The sequence below is a fragment of the Pseudonaja textilis genome, chromosome 15, assembly GCF_049901715.1.
Source record: "Pseudonaja textilis isolate UNSWEBS1 chromosome 15, rPseTex1.2, whole genome shotgun sequence".
Classification (NCBI taxonomy): Eukaryota; Metazoa; Chordata; class Lepidosauria; order Squamata; family Elapidae; genus Pseudonaja; species Pseudonaja textilis.
The window spans coordinates 5184197-5208723 of NC_142004.1; the positions used below are offsets into that span (position 1 = coordinate 5184197).

The window sequence follows — 24527 nt, forward strand, 5'->3', positions numbered from 1 at the left end:
AATGTTGCGGGGTCCCATCCTCAAAGGAGATAACACTGGTGGGACACAGAAGGACCTTCTCCGCAGCTAGTGAAGCTGGCAGCAGAGTCGGGCAGTAAGAAGGTTGGGGAGGAAGCTGGGCCAGTCCTGGAGGCTGAGGACGGCTCGGACGAGGGCTCTGCATCAGAGGCAGAGATGGGGCCAGGGCAGGCTGGCAATCATGAACTGCCTTCGGGCTGACAGCAGTGAGGTGGAGGAGTAGCTGGAGCTGGTTCCCAGCCTGCACATAGCTGCCAAAAGAATAATTACAAACTAAGAATCGACGTGGGAGTAAGGCCACAGGTGGTCGGTGAATGGTCCCTCCCACCAGGATTAAAAGAGGAGTAAAAGTGGAGGGGGCTTTTGCAGGAAACTTTTCCATTGCAGCAGTGTGAACATCTGTTTGTGCATCTCAAGAGACGCGGTGCCGAGCCCTTCCTTGTCGGCACTGCGTTTGGAAATATTTACTCGGCCGCTCTCCAAGCTAGATAAGGCCCCTGCTTCTAATTACACCCTTGAAAGACTGTTTGCCAGGCCTTTGGCTGAATGTGAACGCAAGGAATTCACCTTCATTTAATAAAAGGGTTTTGCCGGGACAAAGAGTCTGCTCGGTGCTTTTGGGGGAAGCCTGGGTCAGAACACCTCCCTCAGGAACATCATCCCTCCAGAAATTAGCTCATCTTTTGGAAGGCCCTGAAGTTGTAGTTCTGCCAGTGAGCCTGGAGAACCCAGAGCTGGATGGAGCCCATTAAGTGGCTGATATGACAGCGTGTTGTTACTGGGTAATGTGTAATATTTTTATGGATCAAGGTTTAGCTACTGATATGGAATCCAGGGGTCAACTGTTTTGAGACTTAAGAGTTTATTTTCAGGAGGAGAGTGTAAATTGGGAATATGAAGTGATTGAGAAAAAAAATAAAACACTTCTAGCAATGTACAAAATGTGTTATCTTTTTAAGAGAAAAGCATAGAGCTTTTACATTTAGCTGAAGGCAGACAGAAAGGAAATTAATTCCAAACTGTCTGGGAGCCAAAACCCCTTTTCAGTTCTTGAGTAAAATATCATTATTTCACAAAGTATTTTTAGAGAGTCAGCGACAGTCAGTTCAAATGTTCTTAACACTTACCATGGATTCAAATTTCCTAAATTGGTAATCACAGTTATCGAGTTTCTTTACGAGTAGGGCTTCCCATTGACTTCTGCCCAAAAAAACGCCCCAAAAAAGAAATGGCTTTATATTAGAAAGAATATGGCACAGTTACAAGCTGAAAAGGGTGTCATTTTATTCCAGAAATACCATGAAGTGCTGGGAAGGAGGGAGGGAAACATATTTCTACATTTGTAACTCTCCTAAAAATAATTAGTGCATTTTATGTTCAAAACTACATACGGTACTGATGGGCTGTACAAATTCTGCTTTTTTTTATATCTTCAAAATGCTGGAAGGTAGATAGGTATGATATAGATGACAAAGAGAGAGAGAGAGAAAAAGAGAAAGAGAGAGAAAGAGACAGAGGGGAAAAAAGAGAGAGAATGAGGACACATGGAATGAGAAGGAAATATAGGGACTGTAGGTAGATGGATGGATGATGTAGATGAATAGATTAGATAGAGGATATAGATGACAAAAACAGATAGATAAGAGATGATAGATGATATATAGATAGATAGAAAGATAGATAGATAAAGAGAGGGAGAAAGATGGATTTATATAGCACCATTCAGATGAAGGAGAAATTCTAAGCGCTTGAGGAAAAAGTAATAATAGAAATTTAGGAAAGAAGGAGAGTGGCAGGCATGCATCAGACCCACAACAATCCAGAGGGGGAAATGAAACCACTTCTGATCAAGATTATCCGACCAGGGATAACAGAGACCCGCAGCCAGCTGCAGGCTGGAGGAGGGTGCAGTCTGAGGCAGCTTCGCGGCTCCTTTTTTCAGCTGCCCCGTCGACGAGAGAGACCGCGTATTGCTAAACGGTGGACTGTGTATTGCTAAGGCCCCTCCAAAACGCACGAGAGGGCTGGGCTGCGTGAATTGCATAGGTTAGCCCTCCCTGTTTGGCTTTAAAGGAACTGCGAAGGAAGGGTGGTCTTCGCGGCCCCTCTCGAGGCTTCTGCGTCGTCGGATCTCGCAGGACGATTCTGACAACGGCCCTGCGCCCGGGAGTCGGCACAGGCTCACGTCTCCAGGGAGGTCATCCTGGTTGGCGGCTGCTGTTGCGAGAGAGAATTACGTCAGTCTGGCAGGCAACCCACCAGTGGATTCGGCTCCCCACCGCCGCGATCCAAAGATCTACAGGTAGTCCTCGATTTTACGGCTGTTTGCTTAGCGACTGTTCAAAATTACGCTGGATCTCCCAAAAGGGATTTACGTCCTCCCGGTTTTGTGCCTGCATTTCGGGTGGTGGGCAATCATTTGCGGTGTCCTGACTGCAAATAACTATGTATTTGCCAAAAGCAAACATGCCGAAGCATGTTACTTCTGGTTTTCGGCAAAAACGCCCCATCGTGTACAAATGGCCTCGTTTAACAGCCATGGTGATTTGCTTAATGGCCACAGCACACAAAACAAAGCGTAAAAATTGGGTTGGTTGTGGGACGACCTGCTTTATGACTGACCCTGAAGCTGACCTGACCGAAGCCATTTTGAAGACATTTCAGTGTTGCCACACCGGAGCTGAGGGATAGGGAGGGGAGGAATAGATAGCTGGGGCTTTGTAGTCGAAACAAAATACTTTATCCTGGGAATCAAGGTCATTCTCATACCTGGTCAGAGAGAGAGAGAGAGAGAGAGAGAGCGGAGTGGACCATGTGACTAGGGAAGAGGAAAAACGTACTTTCACTTAGGTGAAAACCGTGGGAACTTTTAGAGTCGGTTTTCACCAGATCTGTGCCAATTTGATGTATCTAGTAAAACTCTACCTTGAGGAATCTACCTGCCTCGGAGTTTCGCTTGCTATGGGTATATTATGTGGAAACCTGATATTAGGATCCAATTCGAGTCGGTCACCAGAACCAAAGGTTTATTCTTCCAAGTTTTGGGTCTCGTATTGGAGCACCTATGACCATTGCCAGTCGAGGACTACCTGTACACATGTCGAAGGGCGCACACGTGTTCCTAGAGCGACGGTCTAACTCGAACCTCTGAGCTGTTGCGCCCTGTAGGTTAGCACTAAATTTCACAGGGAAATGCGCTTGCCGAAGTGCGTGAAAACACAGCATGCAAATGAAGGGGTGATCCTGGAAAATAACAATTTCACCGCTACGAAACAGCCACGTTCAGGACCTTAAGACCGGAGAAGCTTATCATTTTATCCTTGACAATGCGATAATTAAAAGCTTGCCTCCTCCAGCCAATGTCAGCAGCGCTCTGCCCAGACACCCCAATTCAGAAATTACACGTTCCACAGCCTTGAAATATATTATTTACAACAACTGATGAAAGCGTGATCAGTTCTTTCTGCCAGACAGCTTTTGCAAATCAACCAGCTTCCCAGATCTTTTCCCTGAGAAAAGGACAGTTTAGACAATTGATGGCCACATCCTTCGGTGCTTTCTTTGCCTCCCAGAGTGGTGCTTCTTTTATACTTTTTCTTTCTTTTTTAATGGAGTGAGCAATGAGCGAACAAGCAGAACAAAAAAGGTGAATAATGCTCACCTCCGGATTCATCACCCATGTGGCCCGGTGTCTTGTGGGATGGAATGCGAGTCCGAGAAACCTGCAGGAAAACGACATCCACCCAGGGCAGGTTTTATTTTTTTAAATTCGAGTCGTTGGCCTGAAGCAGTGGAGAGAAATCCTGATGGGGTTTCTAGGAGACCTTTTGAGTAAGGAAGCATCGACGTCCTTCCTTAAGGTTTTGGCACCTCGCTGTTGGCTGAAGTTGCACTGAGACAGATGTTGGGTTAGTTCCAGAAAATTCTACCTGGAAATTATTCACTGCCTTCCATTTGCAGGTCACTCGACTTTTCCAGAATGAGAACTTTTTTTTAAGTCTCAGAAGTTCTTCATTTGAGGGAGGAGGAGGTTTCTAAACTTTGCTCCACCCACACGGTTTTGACAAGTGTCAGCACAACGCAATCGAGGGGTTACGTAACACGAAGTTTCACTACTAGCCAGCAAAGTGCAGTTCCTCAGACCAGCAGTTCCTCCCCGTGATGAAATTCCCCACCACCACCACCACTGTACAAAGTTTCTTCTGTCCTTGCAAAGAGGAAGAGGATGGAAAGGGGGGGAAAATAAATAAATAAAATAAGTCTCATTCGCAGCTCTCTTCCGTTTTCTGGCCAGCTAAACGCGTGAGCGCCATATCCTCAGGGTATCGGATTGCCAGCTCTGGGTTGGCCACGTAGTACGTGTCGGCAAACTCCTCAAAGTAGCGACCAATGTCTGGGTGAGGGATCTCGTGAGGTTCTGGGTTGAGTTCCAGATTCTCTGCAAAAGGAAGGGAAAAGTGAGAGACTGCACAAAGGGTGGGAGTGTCATGGATAGGAGCTTAAGAGAGAAGCAACCAAGAGGGAGAGGGAGGGGGCTCTTTGGGCAGCTTAACTCAATGGGGGAGCCAGATTCGCTTAATGACCATGTTACTACCCTGTTTTCCCAAAAATACGACCTGCCCTGAAAGTAAGGCCTAGCTTGATTTTGACACGTGCGCCCAATATAAGCCCTACCCACCAAAATAAGCCCTAATTAAGATCCCGTCCACTCCAGGATGCACAGGTAAAAATTAAGATAGGGTGGGGATGGTGTGTGTGTGTGTGTGTATGAGAGAGAGAGAGAGAGAGAGAGAGAGAGAGAGAGAGAGAGATCACTAACTGCAGTGATTCACTTAACAATCGTGGCAAGAAAGATCACAAAACAGAGCAAAACTCCCTTAATAAGTGTTCCACTTAGCAATCTGGGGCTCAATTGTGATCATAAGTCGAGGACTGCCACTATATCAAATTCACCTTTCTGAAATCTATGCAATTCCTGTTTTTTTTTTGACCTTGCCAAGCTGGGTGGGACTTAATATCTATGGTTTTCCAGGAAGAAAGTTTCTGCTCGCTGCTCTCCATCAACTTGAGTTATTTGAAACGAAGGTGCTGAATAAAAGCCAAGGCTGCTGAAATCTCCTTTTTCTTGCAAAATTACGTTTTGTTTGCACTTGCATTTATGATGCCCATTTTATAGAAAGGCTGCTGCGTTTTTTTCCTTCTTGTAGGAAAGAACAATTTTAGGACAGGGCAATTCTGAGGGGAACAGGGGGAAAAAGAATATGGCTGCGCGCACGTGTCCTGAAAGATTGCACAGTCACACGTTTCAGTGGCTGCCACGCGTTCTTCTCTCATGCCCTGTTTCTATGCCGTGGTTATCCTATTTTAACTTTGATGATGAGGCCTTTATGCTCTTGTGTGTTTTGATGAGATTCCTGGATGTAATTTCCCTGGAGGTGGAGATTTTTTTTATATCCCTATAACCGAAGTTGAGTTGTAGACCAAGTTTAGATTATTGGGGCAAGAGGACGCCGAAGGGAAGAAAGGCAGATAGGAGGAAAAACTTATTAGCAATCACAACCTGCAGTTGTACAGAGTGCCATCTGCTGGGGAGAACTGATTTATTCTAAGCCTAAAATAGCTAAATAAGGATAAAGATCAACGTAACTAAAAATAACAGGAACTTTGCAGGTTGGTTTTCCTTCTTATGCTATTCTTATCCTGGAAGACGCAATGACCATTGTGAAAGAGGGATAAGCCCCACACGTGTTCTGCAGGAACACACAACCGCTACGAACACTTGTTCTGCAGGAAAGCTGTCTTGGGCTGAATTTCCATTTCAACCAGCACTGGGGACACCGGTTGATTGGGAGTCACTGGAAGTTTTCCCCAGCACTATCAAGAAGCAGCAGAGACTGAATGGGACATGGATCTACTATTAGCTGCAAAAAGATCCCATCAATGGTCCTGCAGACCGATGGATTTGGAATCACCCAAAATCCTGCTGTTGAAATGATACGAGGGGTCCTTGGTGCTCTCTGAGCTTGGTTGTTTTCTCGCAGATGTTTCATTACCTAACTAGATAACATCATCAGTGCTAGAAGGGAGTGGGGTGTGTGGAGAGGAGGAGGAAAGGAGGAAGAGGAACAATGACTGTGAGGTCCTTGTTGTTCTGAGCTCCTTTTCTTGCAGACGTTTCCTTTTCCAAACTAAGCAACGTTATCAGTGCACAACCAACCAAGCCCAGAGAACATGAAGGGTTCTCCCCTCATTTCAAACCTTGAGTATGAATATTCTTCTTTATTCAAATGACATGAAACTGGAGACCCCAAGAATGGTCTGGGCTGTGGAATGACAGTGCAACTCTTCGCTTCTGGGCCTGAGATCAAACACCTTAATATTTAAGGGTCTACCTTTTGTATGATGGCCATTTTACCTCAAGAGCAAAACACATCCTTGAAGCCTCAAGTTTGCCAGCCTGATTTGCTGAGCAGGCAAATGTGGCAACAGCCACTTTCTTTGTCTCTCACTCTGTGAAGAAGTGACAGCTCTACCCTATTAATTCTGAGCGTGACTTATTGAAAAGGGAAACTTTATATGAATTAACTATCCTGCACTGGGCTGTTTTCTTTCAATATTCAATCTTTCTTTCTTTCTTTCTTTCTTTCTTTCTTTCTTTCTTTCTTTCTTTCTTTCTTTCTTTCTTTCTTTCTTTCTTTCTTTCTTTCTTTCCTCCCTCCCTCTCTTATGTTTCCTTCCTTCCTTCCTTCCTTTATTCCAATTTTGTTTCCTTTCAAGTGGTGGATAAGCAAACCATAAACAAGCTTGCTGGAAATACCGCTGGCCTACCTTGGGCGGCATATCTGCACGAGCCATCTTCCACTAAAACATTGTAGAAAGGCTGGTGAGGCCCATGGGGCAGGCTGTGGACATTCATGTTTCGGATCCATTCATGTCCCATCATGCACGCTGGGTCCCAACCGTAGATCACGCAGTTGTAGCCATATCTAAATTCAAGCAGAAAGAGGGTACACAACGCCATCAATGGCTGGAGGCAGGCTGAGAGATTCTCTATCGAGAACAAGGACAGACACTTCGGAATATCTTCGTAAGCGATGTCTGCTTGGACGGAAACTCTTTGGCATGTTGGAAGGGTGGTGGGGAGGAAGAGGAGGACTGTGGGGTCCTTGGTGCTCTCTGAGCTTATTTTCTTGCAGACGTTTCATGACACAAACTAGGTAACATCATCAGTGCTAGAAGGGAGTGGGGTTTGTGGAGAGTGGTGGTAGTGCTGGAGGAGAAGGATTGTGGGGTCCTTTGGTGCTCTCTGAGCTTGTTTTCTTGCAGACGTTTCATGACGCAAACTAGGTTAATATCATCATCATCAGTGCTGATGATGTAACTGATGATATTAGCTAGTCTGGGCCATGAACCATCTTCAGGAACAAAAGCCAGCCCAGGGAGCCACAAGGACCCCTCATGTCCACACTAAGCTACAAATATTCTCCTTTACTGTAGACATATAAGCTCACAACCTCATTCATGACTGACGGAAGGTTCACCCACGTGCCGCAACTTAGAACAATTTATGTTCTCCTCTTGTTGCTAACAGTGGGAAGCATCTCTCCTACAACCACATTTAGTACATATTTCTTCACTGATGATGTCCTTTCTGGAGCTGTTACTTGTCAGCAGCTTCATCTAGCAGTTAAGAGTTTGTTTGTTTTGCTTGGCTGACGAGAGAGGGCGGAAGTCAGGAAGCAGAGTTTGTTCTGAGCCAGAACTTTCCCCTCTTGATATTCCCCTCTTAAAAAGTGTGGCATTGCAAAGACAGCGTTCACCAATATGTCCCTTAGTTCCCACCAAGTTCTCTGATTACTTAACTATATTTTACTTAACTATATTTACTTAACTATATTTTTTGCGCCTTTATCTTCAGAAGACTTTCGCGTGAGGCTAGATTTCAGAAATCAGACTCTAAGCAAACAAGGGATGGAAAAGGCTGCAGGTCAGAGCTGCATGGAAGCCTGCCCAGTTGCTGGGGGTAGAGAGAAGGATAAAAATAAACTGGGGTGATGGAGGAGGTCCTGGGAGATTAAGAAACAGGGACAAGCAACTATCTCAAAAGCTTGTCTCCTAAGAAATGTTGGTTGGGAGACGATGGAGAGAGAGAGAGAGAGAGAGGGAAAGAAGGAGAAACAGAAGAAAGAGAGAAAGGAGTAGGAAAAAAGAGGAACGAGAGACAGAGAGATAGAAGGAAAGAGAATGAAAAATAAAGAAATAAAGGAGAGTGAGAAAGAGGGAGAGAAAGAGAAAAAAAGAGGGAGAGAAAGAGAGAGAGAGAAGAAAGAGATAACAGAGCAGGAGAGAGAAAGAAAGACAGGAGAGAGAGAGGAGGGGGAAAGAAACAGAAGAAAGACAAAGGAGAAAAAGAAAAACAAGACAGAGATAGAAGGAAAGAGAATGAGAAACAGAGAAATAAAGGAGAGCGAGAAAGAGGGAGAGAAAGAGAAAGAGAAAGAAACGAGAAAGAGATAGAAGGAAAGAGAAAGAGAGAAACAAAGGAGAAAGAGAGTGAAAGAAAGAGGGAGAGAAAGAGAGAAGAAAAAGATAAGAGAGCAGGAGAGAAAGAGACAGGAGAGAGAGAGAGAGAGAAAGGCAGACAGATAAGATAATCTATTTAGAAACTCATTATTCTTGTTTCATTTCTTCTACTTATTACTCTAATAAGAATAAAATAACGGTCTCACTTGGTCATGCGTTTTCCTGAACTGGTCTACCTTAGAAGGCTGACAAAATCACACCTCTCTTGCACTGCTGCTGTTGTTGTTTTTGGTTCTACGGATGTTGACTCCTACTTCTGCAGCTACAGAATCCTGGTGGGACGGGACGGGCAGGCAGGCAGGCCGGCCTGGCTCACCTTTTGTGCTTCATCACCAGGCCGATGGAAAAGACGACGTCCTTGTGTTTCTCGTCGGAATGAAGCTTCACCTCCGGGCCAGCCTCATCTTTCCGACGCTCGATGTGTTCCAGGGTGTGCTGGACTAGGTAGCCCACGGCTCCTTGCTGGGAGGGGTCCAAGGCCTGGATGTGCTGCAAGATGTCCAGAACCTTTTAAGAGAGGGAAACGGCTCCCAATCAATCCACCATCATCTTACAACTCCACATTTAGAAAATCCAATCTTAGGATATTTATTTCAGCCTTTTCATGAGTTTAGCGTAGGGAGACCTAATTCTCGACTTACCACGACGGTGACCGAGCCCAGAATGACAACCGTTAAGTCACGCCGGTCGTTGAAATAGGTTACCGCGCGACTGACTCAATTTTATAAAAAAAAAAAACCATGAAGCAAATCACCGTGGTCATTAAGCAAATTTGCAATCGGTAAGCGAACCCATGGGTGGATTTTTTTTTTTTTTTGCATAAACCAGAAATAAATGCTGATTTGTGGCAAAAAAATAAAAAATAAAAAAACCATAAATTGCACTGCAAAAAAAACATAAATGCAGGCACTCACAATGCAGTCAGGAGACAGGCAGAGAGAGAGGGAGAGAGGGAGAGAGGGGGAGGGAGAAAGAGAGAGAGAGAGAGGAAGAGGAAGAGGATTTAATAGGATAGTGCTTGCCAACAATGTTTTTAAGGTTTATAGGAGTTTGGCCAATCAACAATACAAAGTGGCCGAGTTTAATGTGCTCCAATTTTTCAAAAGGGAAGAGAATGGAGAAGGAGAAACAACCAAGCTCTTTAGGAGAAGCAACATCCATCCACCACCACCCCATCATCTTTTTTCAATCCCTTGTGGGTGGAGTCTGGGCAATTGAATGGAGCTAGCAGAGTGTTTTATTGGCGGGATGCCCTCCCTGTCGCCAATGCGGAGTTTTGTTCAGCAGGTAAATTCCCAGTGTGCCCAGAGAGAGAAATATATCTGTCTCTACCTAGGATCAAACTCACAGCCTCCTGATTGTGAGGTGAGAACTCCCCCTCTAGGCAGGGGTGGGATTCAAATTTTTTAACAATTGGTTCTGTGGGCGTGGCTTGGGAGGTGGGCGTGGCTTGGTGGTCATGTGACTGGTGGAGATGGCTTGGTGTTAATGTTATTGGCTCGGCGTGGCCAATTCAACATCACTCACATCAAGGCACGCATCTCCTCGCCTGGCCTCTCATGACTGTGGGGATGCTGCAATAGTCGTAAGTGTGAAAAACGGTCATAAGTCCCTTTTTTCAGTGCCACTGTAACTTTGAATGGTCACTCCACACAAGCAAAAGTACCAGCAAAGGAGGGGGAAAAAACTCCAGAGAAATTCCTGAGACCGGAAGTCTAGTCCTGCCAAGAATGTAATAAGAGTTAACGGAGAGGCAGTTTCTGTAAGCAACACCAGAATGTTTCCTTCCTGCCTTCCTTTACAGGATTAGGCCCGTAATTTCTTCTAACAACCGGTTCTCCGAACTGCTTGGAATGTTAACAACCGGTTCTAGCGGATAGGGGCGAACCGGTAGAATCCCACCCCTGCCTCTAGGCCACCGCACCGCTCCAAGCAACATCCATCCACCCCTTTGATTATTTCATGCATCGGATGCCTCACCTACATAGCACGAATCAAAAGTACCTTTTCTGGCCAGATCCCGAGGTGAAAATAGAGTCTCGCTTGGAGCATTAGATGCTGGACATTGTCCGGATACATGGCCAAATACAAGTCCAAAGAGTCTCTCAGGAGTGGGTATGACTGGTCAGTGCTTTCCCTAGCAAACAGGATACCAACAGGTTCAAATCAAAGTCATGTTTTCATAGATACATTTACCACTACCTAGCTGTGATGTCCCAATGCCAACTACAATGTTAGCTGACCTTTAGCTGACCTTCTGGTCAGCTGACCCTTAGCTGACCAGTCACCAACCCAGACGTTGCATCAAATGCATAATTAATGTTGTTGCTTATACGTTGCCGCTGGTCAAGAGCTATGATGCACCTAGTCCTTTCTTTCATCCTCAAGCAACTGCTATAGTTTTGAAGTTTCTTTCAACGGTTAGCTCAAATGTTGCTGCCTTTTTAAACCACCCTTCTGTGTTCTCTAACAATAACAGAATAACACAGCTGGAAGGGACCTTGGTGGTCTTCTAGTGCAACCCTCTGCTCATTGGAAGCTTTCAAGAAGAGACTTGGACAGACAATCGTCCACCTTATACTATTGCTGACAAATGGCTATCCAGACTCTTCTTAAAAGCTTACAGTAGTGGAGCACCACAACTTCTCCATGGTCAGTGAGAACTTGGACCTCCATAATCAATGGGGACTTGAACTTCCATAGTTAATAAGAATGTGGACCTCCATGGTCAATGGGGACCTGGAACTCCACGGTCAATGAAGACTTGGATCTCCATAGTTAATGAGAATCTGGACCTCCATGGTCAATGGGGACTTGGACCTCCACTGTCAATGAGGACTTGGATCTCCACAGTTAATGAGAATCTGGACCTCCATGGTCAATGGGGACTTGGACCTCCATGGTCAATGGGGACTTGGACCTCCATGGTCAATGAGGACTTGGACCTCCATGGTCAATGAGGACTTGGACCTCCATGGTCAATGGAGACCTGGAACTCCACGGTCAATGAGGACTTGGAACTCCATAGTTAATGAGAATCTGGACCTCCATGGTCAATGGGGACCTGGAACTCCACGGTCAATGAGGACTTGGACCTGCATGGTCAATGGGGACTTGGATCTCCATGGTCAATGGGGACTTGGACCTCCATGGTCAATGAGGACTTGGACCTCCATACTCAATGGGGACCTGGACCTCCATGGTCAATGGGGACTGCTAATGCTAACTTTGCTAGATTCTTACCTCTTTCCAATATTTAGCAGGTTGCCCACCATTCGCTGCAGAACCTCTTTGGCAGTTGCCACGCCATAAAATTCCTCCGTCACGTGGTGCCCAATCAAGTATTCACATTCTTTGACCGTCAGCTGGCGCCCCTTCCCAAAAGCATCGATGTAGGTGTAGTCGAATATATTTGTGCTCCTGACAAAAGAAAAACGCAACCGAGGGGGAATTCCCTTTTTGATCATGGTTCTGCTCATCATCTCTGGCGCCTGGCTGGACCTTCCTAGTTTTCCAGAGAGGAGGAGGAAAGAAGGGGAGAAACACAGCTAGCCCTCGACTTACAACAGTTCATTTAGTGACCGGAAGTTACACCGGCTCTGAAAAAAGTGACTTATGACCGTTTTTAACACGACCGTTGCAAATCCTGTGGTCACATGATCAAAGTTTGGATGCTTGACAACTGGCATATATTTATGATGGTTGCAGTGCCTTGGAGTCATTTGCAGCCTTCTGACAAGCAAAATCTATCATCCTCTTTTAATGACCCCCCTAATCCCTTGTGGCTGGATGCCCTTCCTGTTGCCAATGCGGAGTTTTGTTCAGCAGATATATCCTCATGTGGCCAGAGAGAGAAATACCTGCCTCTACCTGGAACTGAACTCACAGCCTCCTGAGGGTGAGGCGAGAGCTTCACTTCTAGGCCACTGCACCACTCCGACAAGCAAAAATCGAACGGGGAAAGCCAGATTCACTCCACTAACTTAAAAACGGCAGTGATTGGTTTAACAACGGTGTCGAGAAAGGTCGTAAAATGAGGCCAAAATTCACTTCACCACCGCCTCATTTAGCAACAGAAATTTCGGGCTCAACCGACCGCGTAAGACAGAGCTGGTGCTCCTGCGCTCTGTTGCAGGGCTGACCCCAAAGCCGTTTGGGAAGCGTCAGTGGAGGTTTTGCAAAAGGCGAAAGGGGCGCAGGGCGAGGCTCCCGTCTGCTGCCCGTGAGGCCGGACGGCGCAAAATGGCGCCGCTTAACATTTTGAAAGCATCACGAGTAAAAAAGACGCTTCACGGGCCGGGGAAAATCTGCTCTTTCCCTTCCAGGCAGCTGTGCCCACATCGGTCTGTAACCCTGAAGAGAGAACTCTTAGGATTGGGCTGGATTGATAGCTTTCCGTTCCCATGCCAACCTCTTCTCCCGGCGTTAACGAGGCTGTGGGACGATGTTCGCGGTGACGGATTTCTCTATTACGAAGGAACGGGGCCTTTCTTAAACTGAGCACCACCGTTTTGCTTCCACGTGGGTGGAAACACGTTTATAGCACCCCCCCCTGTAAAAACAAAACGATGACTTCATCGTCTGGCACGGTTGAACAAGAGAATTGCAACCTGGCAATGTTGAAATGTAGCTGTCCGCTTTGGAAGCCACATTCCACGCTGCCGCATTGCCTGAGAAAGTGGAAGTGTGTGTGTGTGATTTCAATTGAGTAGTTCTAAGTAGACAAAATAAAATTCTTTGCTCAGTTCAAGGTTATTAAGCAGCAGAGAAAAAGGATCTTAACTCTGGGACAGATCGTGATTGGCCCATGGGAGGCGATGATGGGAGAAAAGGGGACAGACTGTAGTTTGGGACATTGTGGGGAGTCCGGGAAACTCTTAGTTTCGAGATCCCACAGATGTGCCAGGGGCTATTCTAGCAAAGGTACTTTTGAGATTATGCTTGTCTCAGAGTCTCCCCTCTCGCTCGCCGGGGAGGAATTACGTACGGAAGTGGAACGGAAGGGGGTGGAAATTAAGCTTACCCTTCTTTGCCCTGGCACCACCTGAGCAGAAAGTGACTGGGGAAATTGACCGCCTCCAGCTGGACGCCCAACTGTTTGGCAATCGTCAAATACAGCACCGACAAGCTGATTGGGATTCCCGTCCTGCGAATCAAAACCTGGAGGAAAGAGAGAAGAATGAGAAGGTCGGCGGAGGTTCTCAGCCATCCAGGTCATGGTTGTCCCAACAGTGCTGTTTTTTTTTCCCCAAGAGGCGATTTATATACGGTGATTTTAGTTTTTATGGATTATTTCATAGTAGAATTTTTAATTGTACATTTACGGAGCGTTTTTATTTGTTCTGATCTCTGGTCTAGGGACTGTAATAAATTGAAGTGAATGGGAAACCGAAATATTAGGCTAAACATTTATCCTTGCCTGGTCAACGTCGCCTTACCTGATGGATGTATGAATTCTGACAATTGTAATAATCCACCTCGTTCCCTCGGTACTTCAACTGCTCATAGAGGACGCAGTTCATGGCATCGAGAACCTGCCTCTGCAGCTCCACCTGAGAGATGATCAAGGCCTCACCTTAAAAAATAAATGAAAGGCAACGAAAATAGGAGAAAGGTAGGTTCCCCTTCCTTTGTACCTAATCTTTCTTCCATTAGAGTTGTCACCGAGTTTTCTCAGCAAGGCAGGTCAGGTTGATAAGAGGATGGACAATGGGTCCCTAAAGGGACCTTGTAACCCAGATAGGCAGCATACAAATGGGGAACTCTGGGAGTTAACTAGCCACCCATCTTGATAATCTTGATAATCCAAGTTACGCACTCATGGGTTAAATTTATCAATGAGTCAGGTCCAAAATTTGTGGTCGAGACTGCCTACCCTGGTTGGATGGGTTTCACAGGCAGGTCTGCCACAGAAAAAGCCGACCCAAGAGAACTGTGCTTAAGGCCATACCTGCTTTTCGGTCCACTGTGGGATGTCTGGGGCTTTTGGATTTGAGAAATGTACAGACTTGAGCAGCAATGTCATCAATCTGAGCTTGGATACTCTTGAGGGAGATGTCTGACAAAGGGTTACAGTATTGGTCAACCAGCACGGCCCCTAGGAAAAGACAAAGAGAGATCCAGGAAATGGGTTTGGGAGGGCAGACAGCAATAGCACTTATATTTATATACCGCTTCACAGTACTTTACAGCCCTAAGTAGTTTTACAGAGTCGGCCTTTTGCAAACCCCAACAATCTGGCTCCTCGTTTTACCGACCTCAGAAGGATGGAAGGCTGAGTCAAGCTTGAGCTGGTCAGAATTTAACCCCTGGCTATGGGTAGAGTTAACCTGCAATACTGCATTTTAACCACTGGGAGGGAAGGAAGGGCAGTAGCACTTAGACTTATATACTACTCCATAGTGCTTTCACAGCCCTCCCTAAGCGGTTTACAGAATCAGCCTCTTGTCCCCAACAAACTGGCTCCTCGTTTTACCGACCTCAGAAGGATGGAAGGCTGAGTCAACCTTGAGCCAGTCAGGATTGAACTGCTGGCAGTCAGCAGAGTTAGCCTGTAATACTGCATTCTAACCACTGCGCCACCATAGCTCAGAATCTCATTGTAGACAGATCAACTGCAGTCTATCTATCTACATAGGACAGATATGAGAGACTACAATCCTAAGCGGAAACATCGTTTTTATACAGAATGGTAAGAATCACAGAGAATCACATTGAGGTGAAGGCCCCACTAATGTAGGCGCTTGAAACCAAACTAGACCAGCGTTTTTCAACTTCGGCCAGTTTATGTTGTTGTAGACTTCAACTCCCAAAATTCTCCAGCCAGCATCGCTATGTCTTAAACTGGTCATGCTTGAGAAACACCAAATTAGAGTTGGCTGCCCAACCTCAGTGTGAAATATATGGATATATTTTAACATTTAAAATTTTTAAACTTTTTAACAGGGTCATTTTTTTTCACGGAAAGGCTTGTCTTTTTCACTGCTCCTCTTTGGAATTGCTTTCCTCTTCAGTTTCAGAATCGTCTATGCTAATCTCCCGTTCCTTTAAGCAACCCTTCTGGACTTAATTTTGCGTGTCTTATTTTGTTACAGTTCTTCAGATTGCTTCCTACAAATGTGTCTTCCAGTCTTACAAATGTTACACAGTGCCCAGGGCAATCTTTCTGGGAGGTGACTAACCTTCTAAAAAGGATTGCTCATCTGCTGAGTACTCGAGGTAAGTCTTCAGTTTCTTTAAAATGTTTTGTTGCCGCAGGAAGTAAAGAATTTTCTTTGCATAGTATTTCCAGGTCAGGCCTTTCCTGCAGAGTAAAGGAAACCACCGCGGTGAGTCACCTTAGCAAGACAGGCAGCATAGAGGTTTGATCATTTAAAAGAAACATCTAAAACACCTGGAAGAGTAGAAAACAGACTACAATTGTAAAGAGGAATCCTGGATCAATGTTTAAAAACGGTAATAGGAAAGTGAGAACAGGAAAGACAATCAAGAGCCCAGAGAGAAAAGCAGGTTTTTATTAAAATATTAGCAATTTTTTGTTTATATATCAACTTATGATAGGAAGCTTATAGAAAAGAGACGTATATACCATTTTATACTACTTTACAACCTTCTCTAAGCAGTTTCAAGGTCAGCCTATTGTCCCCCAATAATCTGGCTCCTTGTTTTACCCACCTCAGAAGGATGGAAGGCTGAGTCAACCTTGAGCTGGTCAGGATCGAACATGCTGGCTGTCGGCAGAGTTAGCCTGCAATGCTGTATTCTAACCGTTTCTCCACCACAGAATTACAGTTCCATTTAAAAACAATTGCACCCTGCAGACTTGAGAACTATATATCTGAAATATTTTCACAAATACATATGAAAAGTTTCTGTTTAGCTATTTAACTTGAAAGTGATTAGATCCAATCCAGCTTGTGGCCCCTTGGCTCATCCTTTCAGGGGTCTATTCTTACCAGATCCCTCAATGCCTTCGACAATGGCAGAGCTTCTAACGTACTGGAACAATTCTTAAAAATTCAAGGAGATATTCCGAAATGTATCTATCTTGAAAGTAGTCCCTTGTTGAACTGAGCAGCCAAATCAAACATCAGCACAGGAAATATTTTATGACATTTTGTATGATGCCATAAACCGTTTTATGGCCATTCGTGTGTCATAAAACGGTTTATAAAATTTGCCAAACGAGAGTCCAGGATTTTGAACACATTCTGTAAGTCAACCCATTTGAGGGACCTTGGGTTCAAAAACTGTTGCCCTGTGATGCATCATTTCACGCAGTTAAAGGTTACAAGAAGAGAAGTGAAGAGAAGGACCAGGGGAGACATGATAGCAGTCCTCCAATATTTGAGGGAGGGGCTGCCCCAGAGAGAAAGGGGGTCAATCTATTTTCTAAAGTGCCTGTAGGCCGGACAAAGAATAATGGATGGAAACTGAACAAGAGAAATAAGAAATAAGGAGGAATTTTCTGACAGTGAGAACAATCAATCCATGGAACAGAAGTTGCCTTTGGAAGTTGTGGGAGCTTCATCACTTCAGACTTTCAAGAAGAGACTGGACTCCCATCTGTCAGAAATGGTGTAGGGACTCCCACTTGGGCGGGGGGTTCGACTAGATGATCTACAAGGTCCCTTCCAACTCTGACTATCTGATATCCGAGAGTTTTTAGTGGTATATAAAGAAATCCTTAATTCTTCTAAGGTATATCATGATTTTTCAGCTGAATCTCAATCAAAGGTTTGTTAGCAAGATAGTTAGGCTGGTTTTGAGCTCCCTGGGGAAGATGCAGGACCACAAGTGTAATTTAAAAATAAGACGTAAAGTCGATGTGTATGCCACGCACCCTGAAGAAACCGCCAAAGGTTCTTTCCTAGGGTTTTAGACTCAGCTCACCTGCCTCCTGTATTAAGAATGGACATCAGCTCATCTTCAAAGAAGTGGCTGGGGCAATCGAGGGTCTCGATATCAGTGAAGCCATCGCAGGGCACCTAAATGGAAAAAAACGGGGCAATTATTCCACTGCTAAAGCAGCTTTCAAGAATCATCAGACCCAATTTCATCTGTAGCTGTTCAATTGGTTCGTTGTTATTAAAAGAAAAAGGACTGCCTGTTGAACAAGATGTCCTTGTAAACCCCTTGAGTCGCCATGTCCGCATAGGCAGCAATATAAAATTCCCAAATAAATAAATAAATAAAATCACTTTAGCAGATTTGATTTCTGCAAGCTCCAACAAAAAAACCTGTTGAGAGTTTGAAGCAAAACTGCTTAAATTATTGTGGTTGTGGGGCAGAGTTTCTATGTTTGGGGGCTCCCAAACTGAGAATGAAAACACGTTTTCTTTGATTCATGGGGCATATATACCTTTTTTAAAAAAAATTGCAGGTACTTCTTGACGTACCACAATTGAACCCAGAATGATAGTGTGGTAAGTTGTTGTGGTCATTAAGCAAAGTGTCCACACAATCCTGGCTCTCCCCGTTGTGGCCATTAGGTGAACCGTGGGATTCCTCGGGGGATGGAGGAGGCCCTTGGTGGTTGAACAAATGGCCATAACTTGAGGACTACCTGCATTCTTGACATGCGATTATTTAGATTTGATATCCAGGAACTCCAGGCAGCAATCTCCATTTTATCTCCAAAGGGGATAAAATGTGGCAGCGGCCTTCGAAAGACAGGAGGGAGAGGCACTGCTTAGATCAGAGTTTTTCAATCTTGGCAACTTTCAGATGGGTGGACTTCAACTCCCCAGAATTCCCCAGCCAGTTTGCTTAGGTGGATGTTTGAAACCCAGAATTCCCCGGTCAGCATACAAATAGGTAACGACAATACATTGGATTTTATTTGCAAGATCAACCAGGAAAAAATAAAAAAAATAAAAACCTTACGTGCTCTGAAAAAAACCTTTTGGAAAACGAGGCGACGACCGTTTGAGCTTTCAATCCCGCTTTATGTCTTTCTTTATATTGCTCCAGCCAGTTCACACTGTCTGCCTGATTGTAGTATTTCATTAAAGAAGGCCACCTGTGTCAGAGAAAGACAAACCGAATGGAACATTTGTCTCTGGTCGACACACGGTAGTTAAAAATCTGAGCAAAACGCTAACCTTCGGGCAGACCAAACCAAGGTTGTCCTTTGTTAGCAGGTTAGGTAGGGGAGGAAAGTGTTACCCGTTCATTTTAGATTTGCTATACTTTTTAAAAAAAAAAATTAAACAAGTTTACGTGGTTGCCCATCTACCAAAAGTAACAGTAGAGCAGTGCTTCTCAACCATGGCAGCTTTAAGATGCATGGACTTCAAACTCCCAGAATTCTGGGAATTGAAGTTCACCCATCTCAAAGTGGCCAAGATTGAGAAACAACGAGTGTCCGTTGAATTTGGGTGAGGAGGAAGGGCGGGGGGAGGAGAGAAAGATGGGAGATTTTTCAAAGTTGGCTGCTGAGCCTGAACAAATGGCTGAGTATGGAAACAATTGTCTTCCGCTCAGCTCTGCAGAGCTGTTATTTTGGGAATCCCGATCAGTAACAGACCCACCACATCCTCCTCAATGACAGAACCTTCTAATTACATAAAATAAACAGCTTAATGATATTGTTTGGGTGCAGCCATCAATTCCTTCTTCCTTTCCCATCGTCTAGGGAGGCTGCTGCACTGGTGCCTAAAAACCCACTATAATGGCCAAGTCAAAAGTAAAGAAGGGTCATATATACACGTGTGACTGAATAAATATTATCAAATTTATTTGCCCTACTATGTGAATGTTCTAAAAGGTGTCATTGGATTAACGTAATCCAAAGCACCAAATTCTGCTGAATTTATTTACGACTCAGGTCCATAGGCTGAAGATGCCTGATTCAATCTGGATGGCCGCATAAACATTTTTAATAAATAAAAGGATGCATCTCAAATAAACCCACTCAGAACTGAAGAGGCTTCTCGGGTGAGAAGTGAAATGTCTTCAAGGAAAAAAACCAAGTCAATCCAGTTGCCTCTTGGAAAAAAAAGCACCTTTGGGATAACTATGGCCTGGATGGCTGAGAATCTCCAGGGAAAACTCAAATAAACCGCATCACTAGATCTATGGAAGCTTGCAACGATGCCACACAACCTACTTCCAATGTTTTTTGCTTTTTAGTTCAGGACTTTTACCAATCTCTCTTTCTTTCCCTGCTGGAGAGTGAAGTATAACTCGCAAGCATTTGCATTAACACTTGCAGAGTCAATAATGACAAAGAGATCTGGAAAGGGGTTTATGTAAATTTTCTCTTCCAGGGAGAAGGCGAAGTTTGCCTGGCTTTGTTCATGTCTTGGCAAAGGAAGACAAGCTTGCTTTTTTTTTTTTAAATTCCTTTTTCCAACTGCCAGTTGGCTTGTAAAACTCCGAATGAACAGTTCAAAGGAAGCAGATATACTGTCTGCACCTGCAGAAGAGGCCGAACCACCAGCGAGTTCAGCAAGCTAAAACTCTGAGTTTGCTTCCAAGCGGCATCCACGATTCAGAGATTGGCTTTAGCCTGCCAGCAGCCAAATGGGACCATCCAAAGATTCAAATCCAACCGTGTGGGCTGGCGAGAACGGAGGCCTGCCGTCCAAAAGCAGCCGTTTCTTTGAACGTGAGACTTTCTGGCAGGCGAAGAGTTATTGACCTGTTCCTTTGGGCCGGGCTCCATTTGAAGTAATTACATCGGAGGCCTTTAAATCCTCTTCCCTGCAAATTCGGGTCGGGAGGAATTATTCTCTGCCCGCTGCCTAAAAAATAAACAGTTGCAATAATAACGTAGCCGTGTGTGCGCGACCGTATTCCAGGCAAAGAGTCATTTGGCACCCGCTGGCCTTCATTGCCACTCAATTCATCTGTCACTGAAAAGGAACTGCATAAGGCAGAGATGAAAGCAAGCAGATACAAAAAAGAATAATAATAATCCAAAAAATAGGAGAAGCTTTGGGAATAGCAAAGTCAGTTACTGGAAGCATTCCTCACAAACACTGCCTTTTGTCAACCCCAGATAGTAAAATTAAAAAAAAAAAGTTTAACATAAGCAGGGACAACCAGATGCCTATTAAAGAGAGTAGATAAAAGTATTTTGAACTAGGATACATGTTACTGGCGACTCAGCCGAAAGCTTTTGAAATAAGAGAGAACAGATAGGTAAATGATAATCTAGCATGGTAGTGTGTATATATGTATGATGTGTGTGTATGTGTGTGTATGTATATATACACACACATAGCTTAATATTCTGGACAATGTCAGCAGAAGCTGATGAAAGCTTCGTAAGTATAATAAATATAATTTTAGTTCCGGAGATCACAAGATAGATACACACACACACACACACACACACACACACACACACACACACACACACACACGATTCATAAGAAACAATGGATGGAATATAATCAAGGAGAGAAGCAACTTAGAACTAAGGAGGAATTTCCTGACAGTGAGAACAATTCATCAGTGGAACAACCTGCCTCCAGAAATTATGGATGCTCCAACACTGGAAGTTTTTAAGAAGATGTTGGATAACCATTTGTCTGAAATGGTGTAGGGTTTCCTGCCTGAGCTCGGGGCTGGGCTAGAAGACCTCTAAGGTCCCTTCCAACTCCATCATTCTGTTGTTTTTCTTCCATTCAATTTCTATAGCTGCCCAACTCAACAAGTGACTCTGGGCGGTTTACACTTCTAAAATTATAAAACAATCAAAACGAGTCATTAAAACAGTAAAAACATCCACAAACAGCAGCCATGATGATTAACCAACTAATGGTACAGCCAAATCACACATTGTGAGCTCCAGGCCCGAGTACCTAGCCAAGTTTTTAAAGCTTGGAAAGGGTCAACAGGACTGACTCATTCTAATCTCTGAATAACCAAAAAAATGAAGCACGCAAAAGATGTATTTTTAAAAAGTGGCACCTACACAGGTGGTCCTGGACTTACGACCACAATTGAGGCCAAAACGGCTGTTGTTAAGCGAGACATTTGTTGAGTCTTGCCCCATTCAACCATCTTTCTTGCCCAAGTTTTTAAGTGAATCGCAGTGGATAAGTTAGTAAACCGGTCGTTAAGTGAATCCGGCATTGACTTTGCTTGCCAGGAGGTCGCAAAAGGGGATCATGCGACACACACACACACACACACACACGGGAACACTACAAACAGTTGTAAGTACACGCCAGTTGCCAAGCGTCTGAATTTTGGATCAGGTGATTGTGGAGATGCTACAAAGCCCGTGTGAAAAATGGCCGCCCTCTGCCCATGCCCAGAGGCATCCCTTCGCCACCTAGCCGTGTGCTGCAAACTTGGGAAGTCCTTTAGGTCTGGGGCATCACCCGCTTCCTTGCCCCAGAGGCTCTCTGCACGTGCCCCAAAACACCCCGTTCCCAATTTGATCACACGCTGCAAACCCAGAAGCTCTTTCCCAGCTGGGATTCCATCCGTCCTCCTTGCCTCCCCACACAAGGCCTTCTGCCCATGCTCAGAAGCCTCATCGCTCTGTTCCTGGCCATGCTCAGAAGCGTCTCTTTATCAATCTCTCCATTCCTGGTGCATCGTCCTGAGTTGCAAAACCTGGCAGCTTCTTTGGACTTGGGACACCCTCCTCCTCCTCCTCGCCGTCCTTTACACATGCCCAGAGACCCTGGGGGCAGCCCTGGTGCAAAACCTGGCAGCTCCTCCTCCTCATGAGTATCCTTTTCTTCTATCCCCGCTCTCTGCACATGCCCAGGCACCCTGGTGCACCCATGTGTGAAACTGGTTAGGAGTAGCCCATCCTCCACCCCTGCACTCTGCACATGCCCAGACAGTGCGAAACCTGGACAGTCCTTGTTGGGACTAACCCCCTCCTGTATCCCTGCACTCTGCACATGCCCAGACCCCCTGATGCTCCCTGATGAAAAACCTGGAAGCACCTCCTGGTTGGGAGTACCCTGTCTTCTATCCCTGCACTCTGCACATGCCCAGGCACCCTGGTGCACCCATGTGTGAAACTGGAAGCTCCTCCTGGTTAGGAGTAGCCCATCCTCCACCCCTGCACTCTGCACATGCCCAGACAGTGCGAAACCTGGACAGTCCTTGTTGGGACTAACCCCCTCCTGTATCCCTGCCCTCTGCACATGCCTAGACCCCCTGATGCTCCCTGATGAAAAACCTGGAAGCACCTCCTGGTTGGGAGTACCTTGTCTTCTATCCCTGCACTCCGCACATGCCCAGACACCCTGGTGCATTCGTGGTGCCAAACCTGGAAGCGCCTCCTGCTTGGGAGTACCCCGTCCTCTACCCCTGCACTTTGCACATGCTCAGGCACCCTGGGGGTGCTCCAGTGACGCGAAACCTGGACGCTCTCCCCCTGTATCCCTGCACTCTGCACATGCCCAGGCACTCTGTTGCACCGGTGGTGCAAAACGCTTCTCTCTCCCCGCCCCGCGCGCTCTGCCCACGCCCAGAGGCACCCTTGCCCGCCCGCCCGCCCACCCACCCACCTGCGCCGCAGCTGCTCCCGCCAGACCTTCCCGCGGGGCTGGCAGGCCTCCCTCAGGTGGCGGCAGGTGCAGGACAGGCGGCCCAGGTCGGAGGCGTCCAGCGAGCCGCAGCACAGGATGAGCTCCAGCAGCTCGCCGGGCAGCTCCGTCAAGCCGACCGGGGCCGGGGCCGGGCGGATCCGGGGCCCGCCCGCTGCTCCTCGGCCTCTTCGGCCGCCTCCTCGCAGGCCTCCCGCTCGGCCGCCGCCATCTTGCGCCGCCGCTGCCGGGGAGCCTCCCTGAAGCGGCCAGAGCGCACGCGCGCGCGCGCGCGCGCAGAGAGGGGGGCCTGCGCATGCGCGGCGGGAGGGTTCTCCTCCTCCCTCGGGGACGTCTCGAGAGCGGCGGGAGGCTTTCCGGCCGCTTTTACAGACTGACAGAGTGGGGAGGGTCCTAGGGAGGTCATCAAGCCCAACCCAGAATTCCGTGCCGTGAACTGCAGCTCGATGTTTTTAATATTTCTTAGTTGGGAAAGAGGCTACCAGATTCCTCTAGAGGTTTGGCTGCAGGGGGAGTGGGGTTTTTTTTCAGTGATCCTGCCATATATCCCAGGAAAGTTTTGCTCACATTTGTGGGTACATTTCTTGACCCACTGGCTTCCTGGCCAAAACCACAGAACCAGAAGAACCACAGGATTTCTCCTTGATGTGCAATCATATGATCTCTTCAGCAGCTTGCCTTTTTTGCGGGGGTGGGGGGTGGGGAGAGAATCCTTGGTTCATGCTGAAATCTCAGCAACCTCCTGAGATTTTGGCAGGGCCGAGGCTCAATTCCCCCCCCACCCTCCGTCCACACACCTCGGAGCTCCTCATTAAAATAAACGCATAAAAACAGTGGGGGAAAGAGATGCCTTCTCAGTTATTTAGGGCAGAAGGGTGGGGAGGAGGGATGTTAGTGCTGGGAGGAATGTGGGGGGGGGGGCTCCAGCATTTTAGTGAATTTAGAGACTGCCCTGCTTTTCATGATACAATGGCGAAAGGCAAGGCCCCTACAATTCAACCCAAATCTTCTATTAGTAAACCTGTAGTTGTTAGCTCTCCATTTTTAGGTACTGCTTACAGAATGTTTTCCTACACTGCCATGCATTAAGCCATCATAAGTTTAACCACAGTTTGTTAGCAGCCCCACCATTGGCGGTGCCTGTACATGGTGCCAAGCCATGATCAGAGTGCACAAAAATCACAGGGGCCAGGTTCTCTTTAAGGGAATGCTAAAATTGTAATTGGGTGTGGTTCCTCAAAGGGCCATAAGATGGAGCCAGAAATCTGGTTTCCCAGAGAGTGTTGCTAGTTGCTAGTTGGTGGATGTTCTGATGTTCACTATTTTTGGTTCCTGCATTTCCCTGTTGACTGTTGCTGATCATCGTTATTCTTGGATTGACGTGAATCTACTACTGAACTG

The 24527-nt window shown here is 46.0% G+C and overlaps 1 protein-coding gene across 12 annotated transcripts; it reads right to left on the minus strand.

Moving 5' to 3' along the window:
* Positions 1–1282: 1282 nt before the first annotated feature.
* Positions 1283–23376, minus strand: FBXO21 (F-box protein 21). 12 transcript variants are annotated; one of them, XR_015739618.1, is made up of 13 exons: positions 23088–23376; positions 18487–18622; positions 17494–17588; positions 15783–15904; positions 14552–14698; positions 14040–14176; positions 13625–13761; positions 11845–12021; positions 10606–10738; positions 8918–9108; positions 6847–7004; positions 3680–4456; positions 1283–2232 (listed from the first exon to the last, which is right to left on the minus strand). XR_015739618.1 is itself a non-coding variant. In XM_087913254.1 (12 exons), the coding sequence occupies exons 2-12, from the start codon at positions 18607–18609 to the stop codon at positions 4281–4283; spliced, it is 1578 nt and encodes a 525-aa protein (XP_087769380.1). In that variant the 5' UTR covers positions 18610–18622; positions 23114–23376; the 3' UTR covers positions 1283–4280. The 12 variants fall into 12 exon arrangements, 7 of the variants coding, with proteins under 7 accessions (XP_087769380.1, XP_026574397.1, XP_087769379.1 ...); XR_015739617.1 differs by having other exon boundaries at positions 1283–2235; XR_015739621.1 differs by lacking the exon at positions 6847–7004 and having other exon boundaries at positions 23114–23376.
* Positions 23377–24527: the final 1151 nt, after the last annotated feature.

Coding starts and splice junctions, on each gene's coding strand:
- FBXO21 (XM_026718612.2), bottom strand. CDS start 18,609: ATGAAATACTACAATCAGGCAGACAGTGTGAACTGGCTGGAGCAATAT. Junction 17,589..18,486: donor AAAGGTTTTTTTCAGAGCAC/GTAAGGTTTTTA, acceptor TTTTCCATTTAG/GTGCCCTGCGATGGCTTCAC. Junction 9,109..10,605: donor TCGGGATCTGGCCAGAAAAG/GTACTTTTGATT, acceptor CTCTCTTAAAAG/GTTCTGGACATCTTGCAGCA.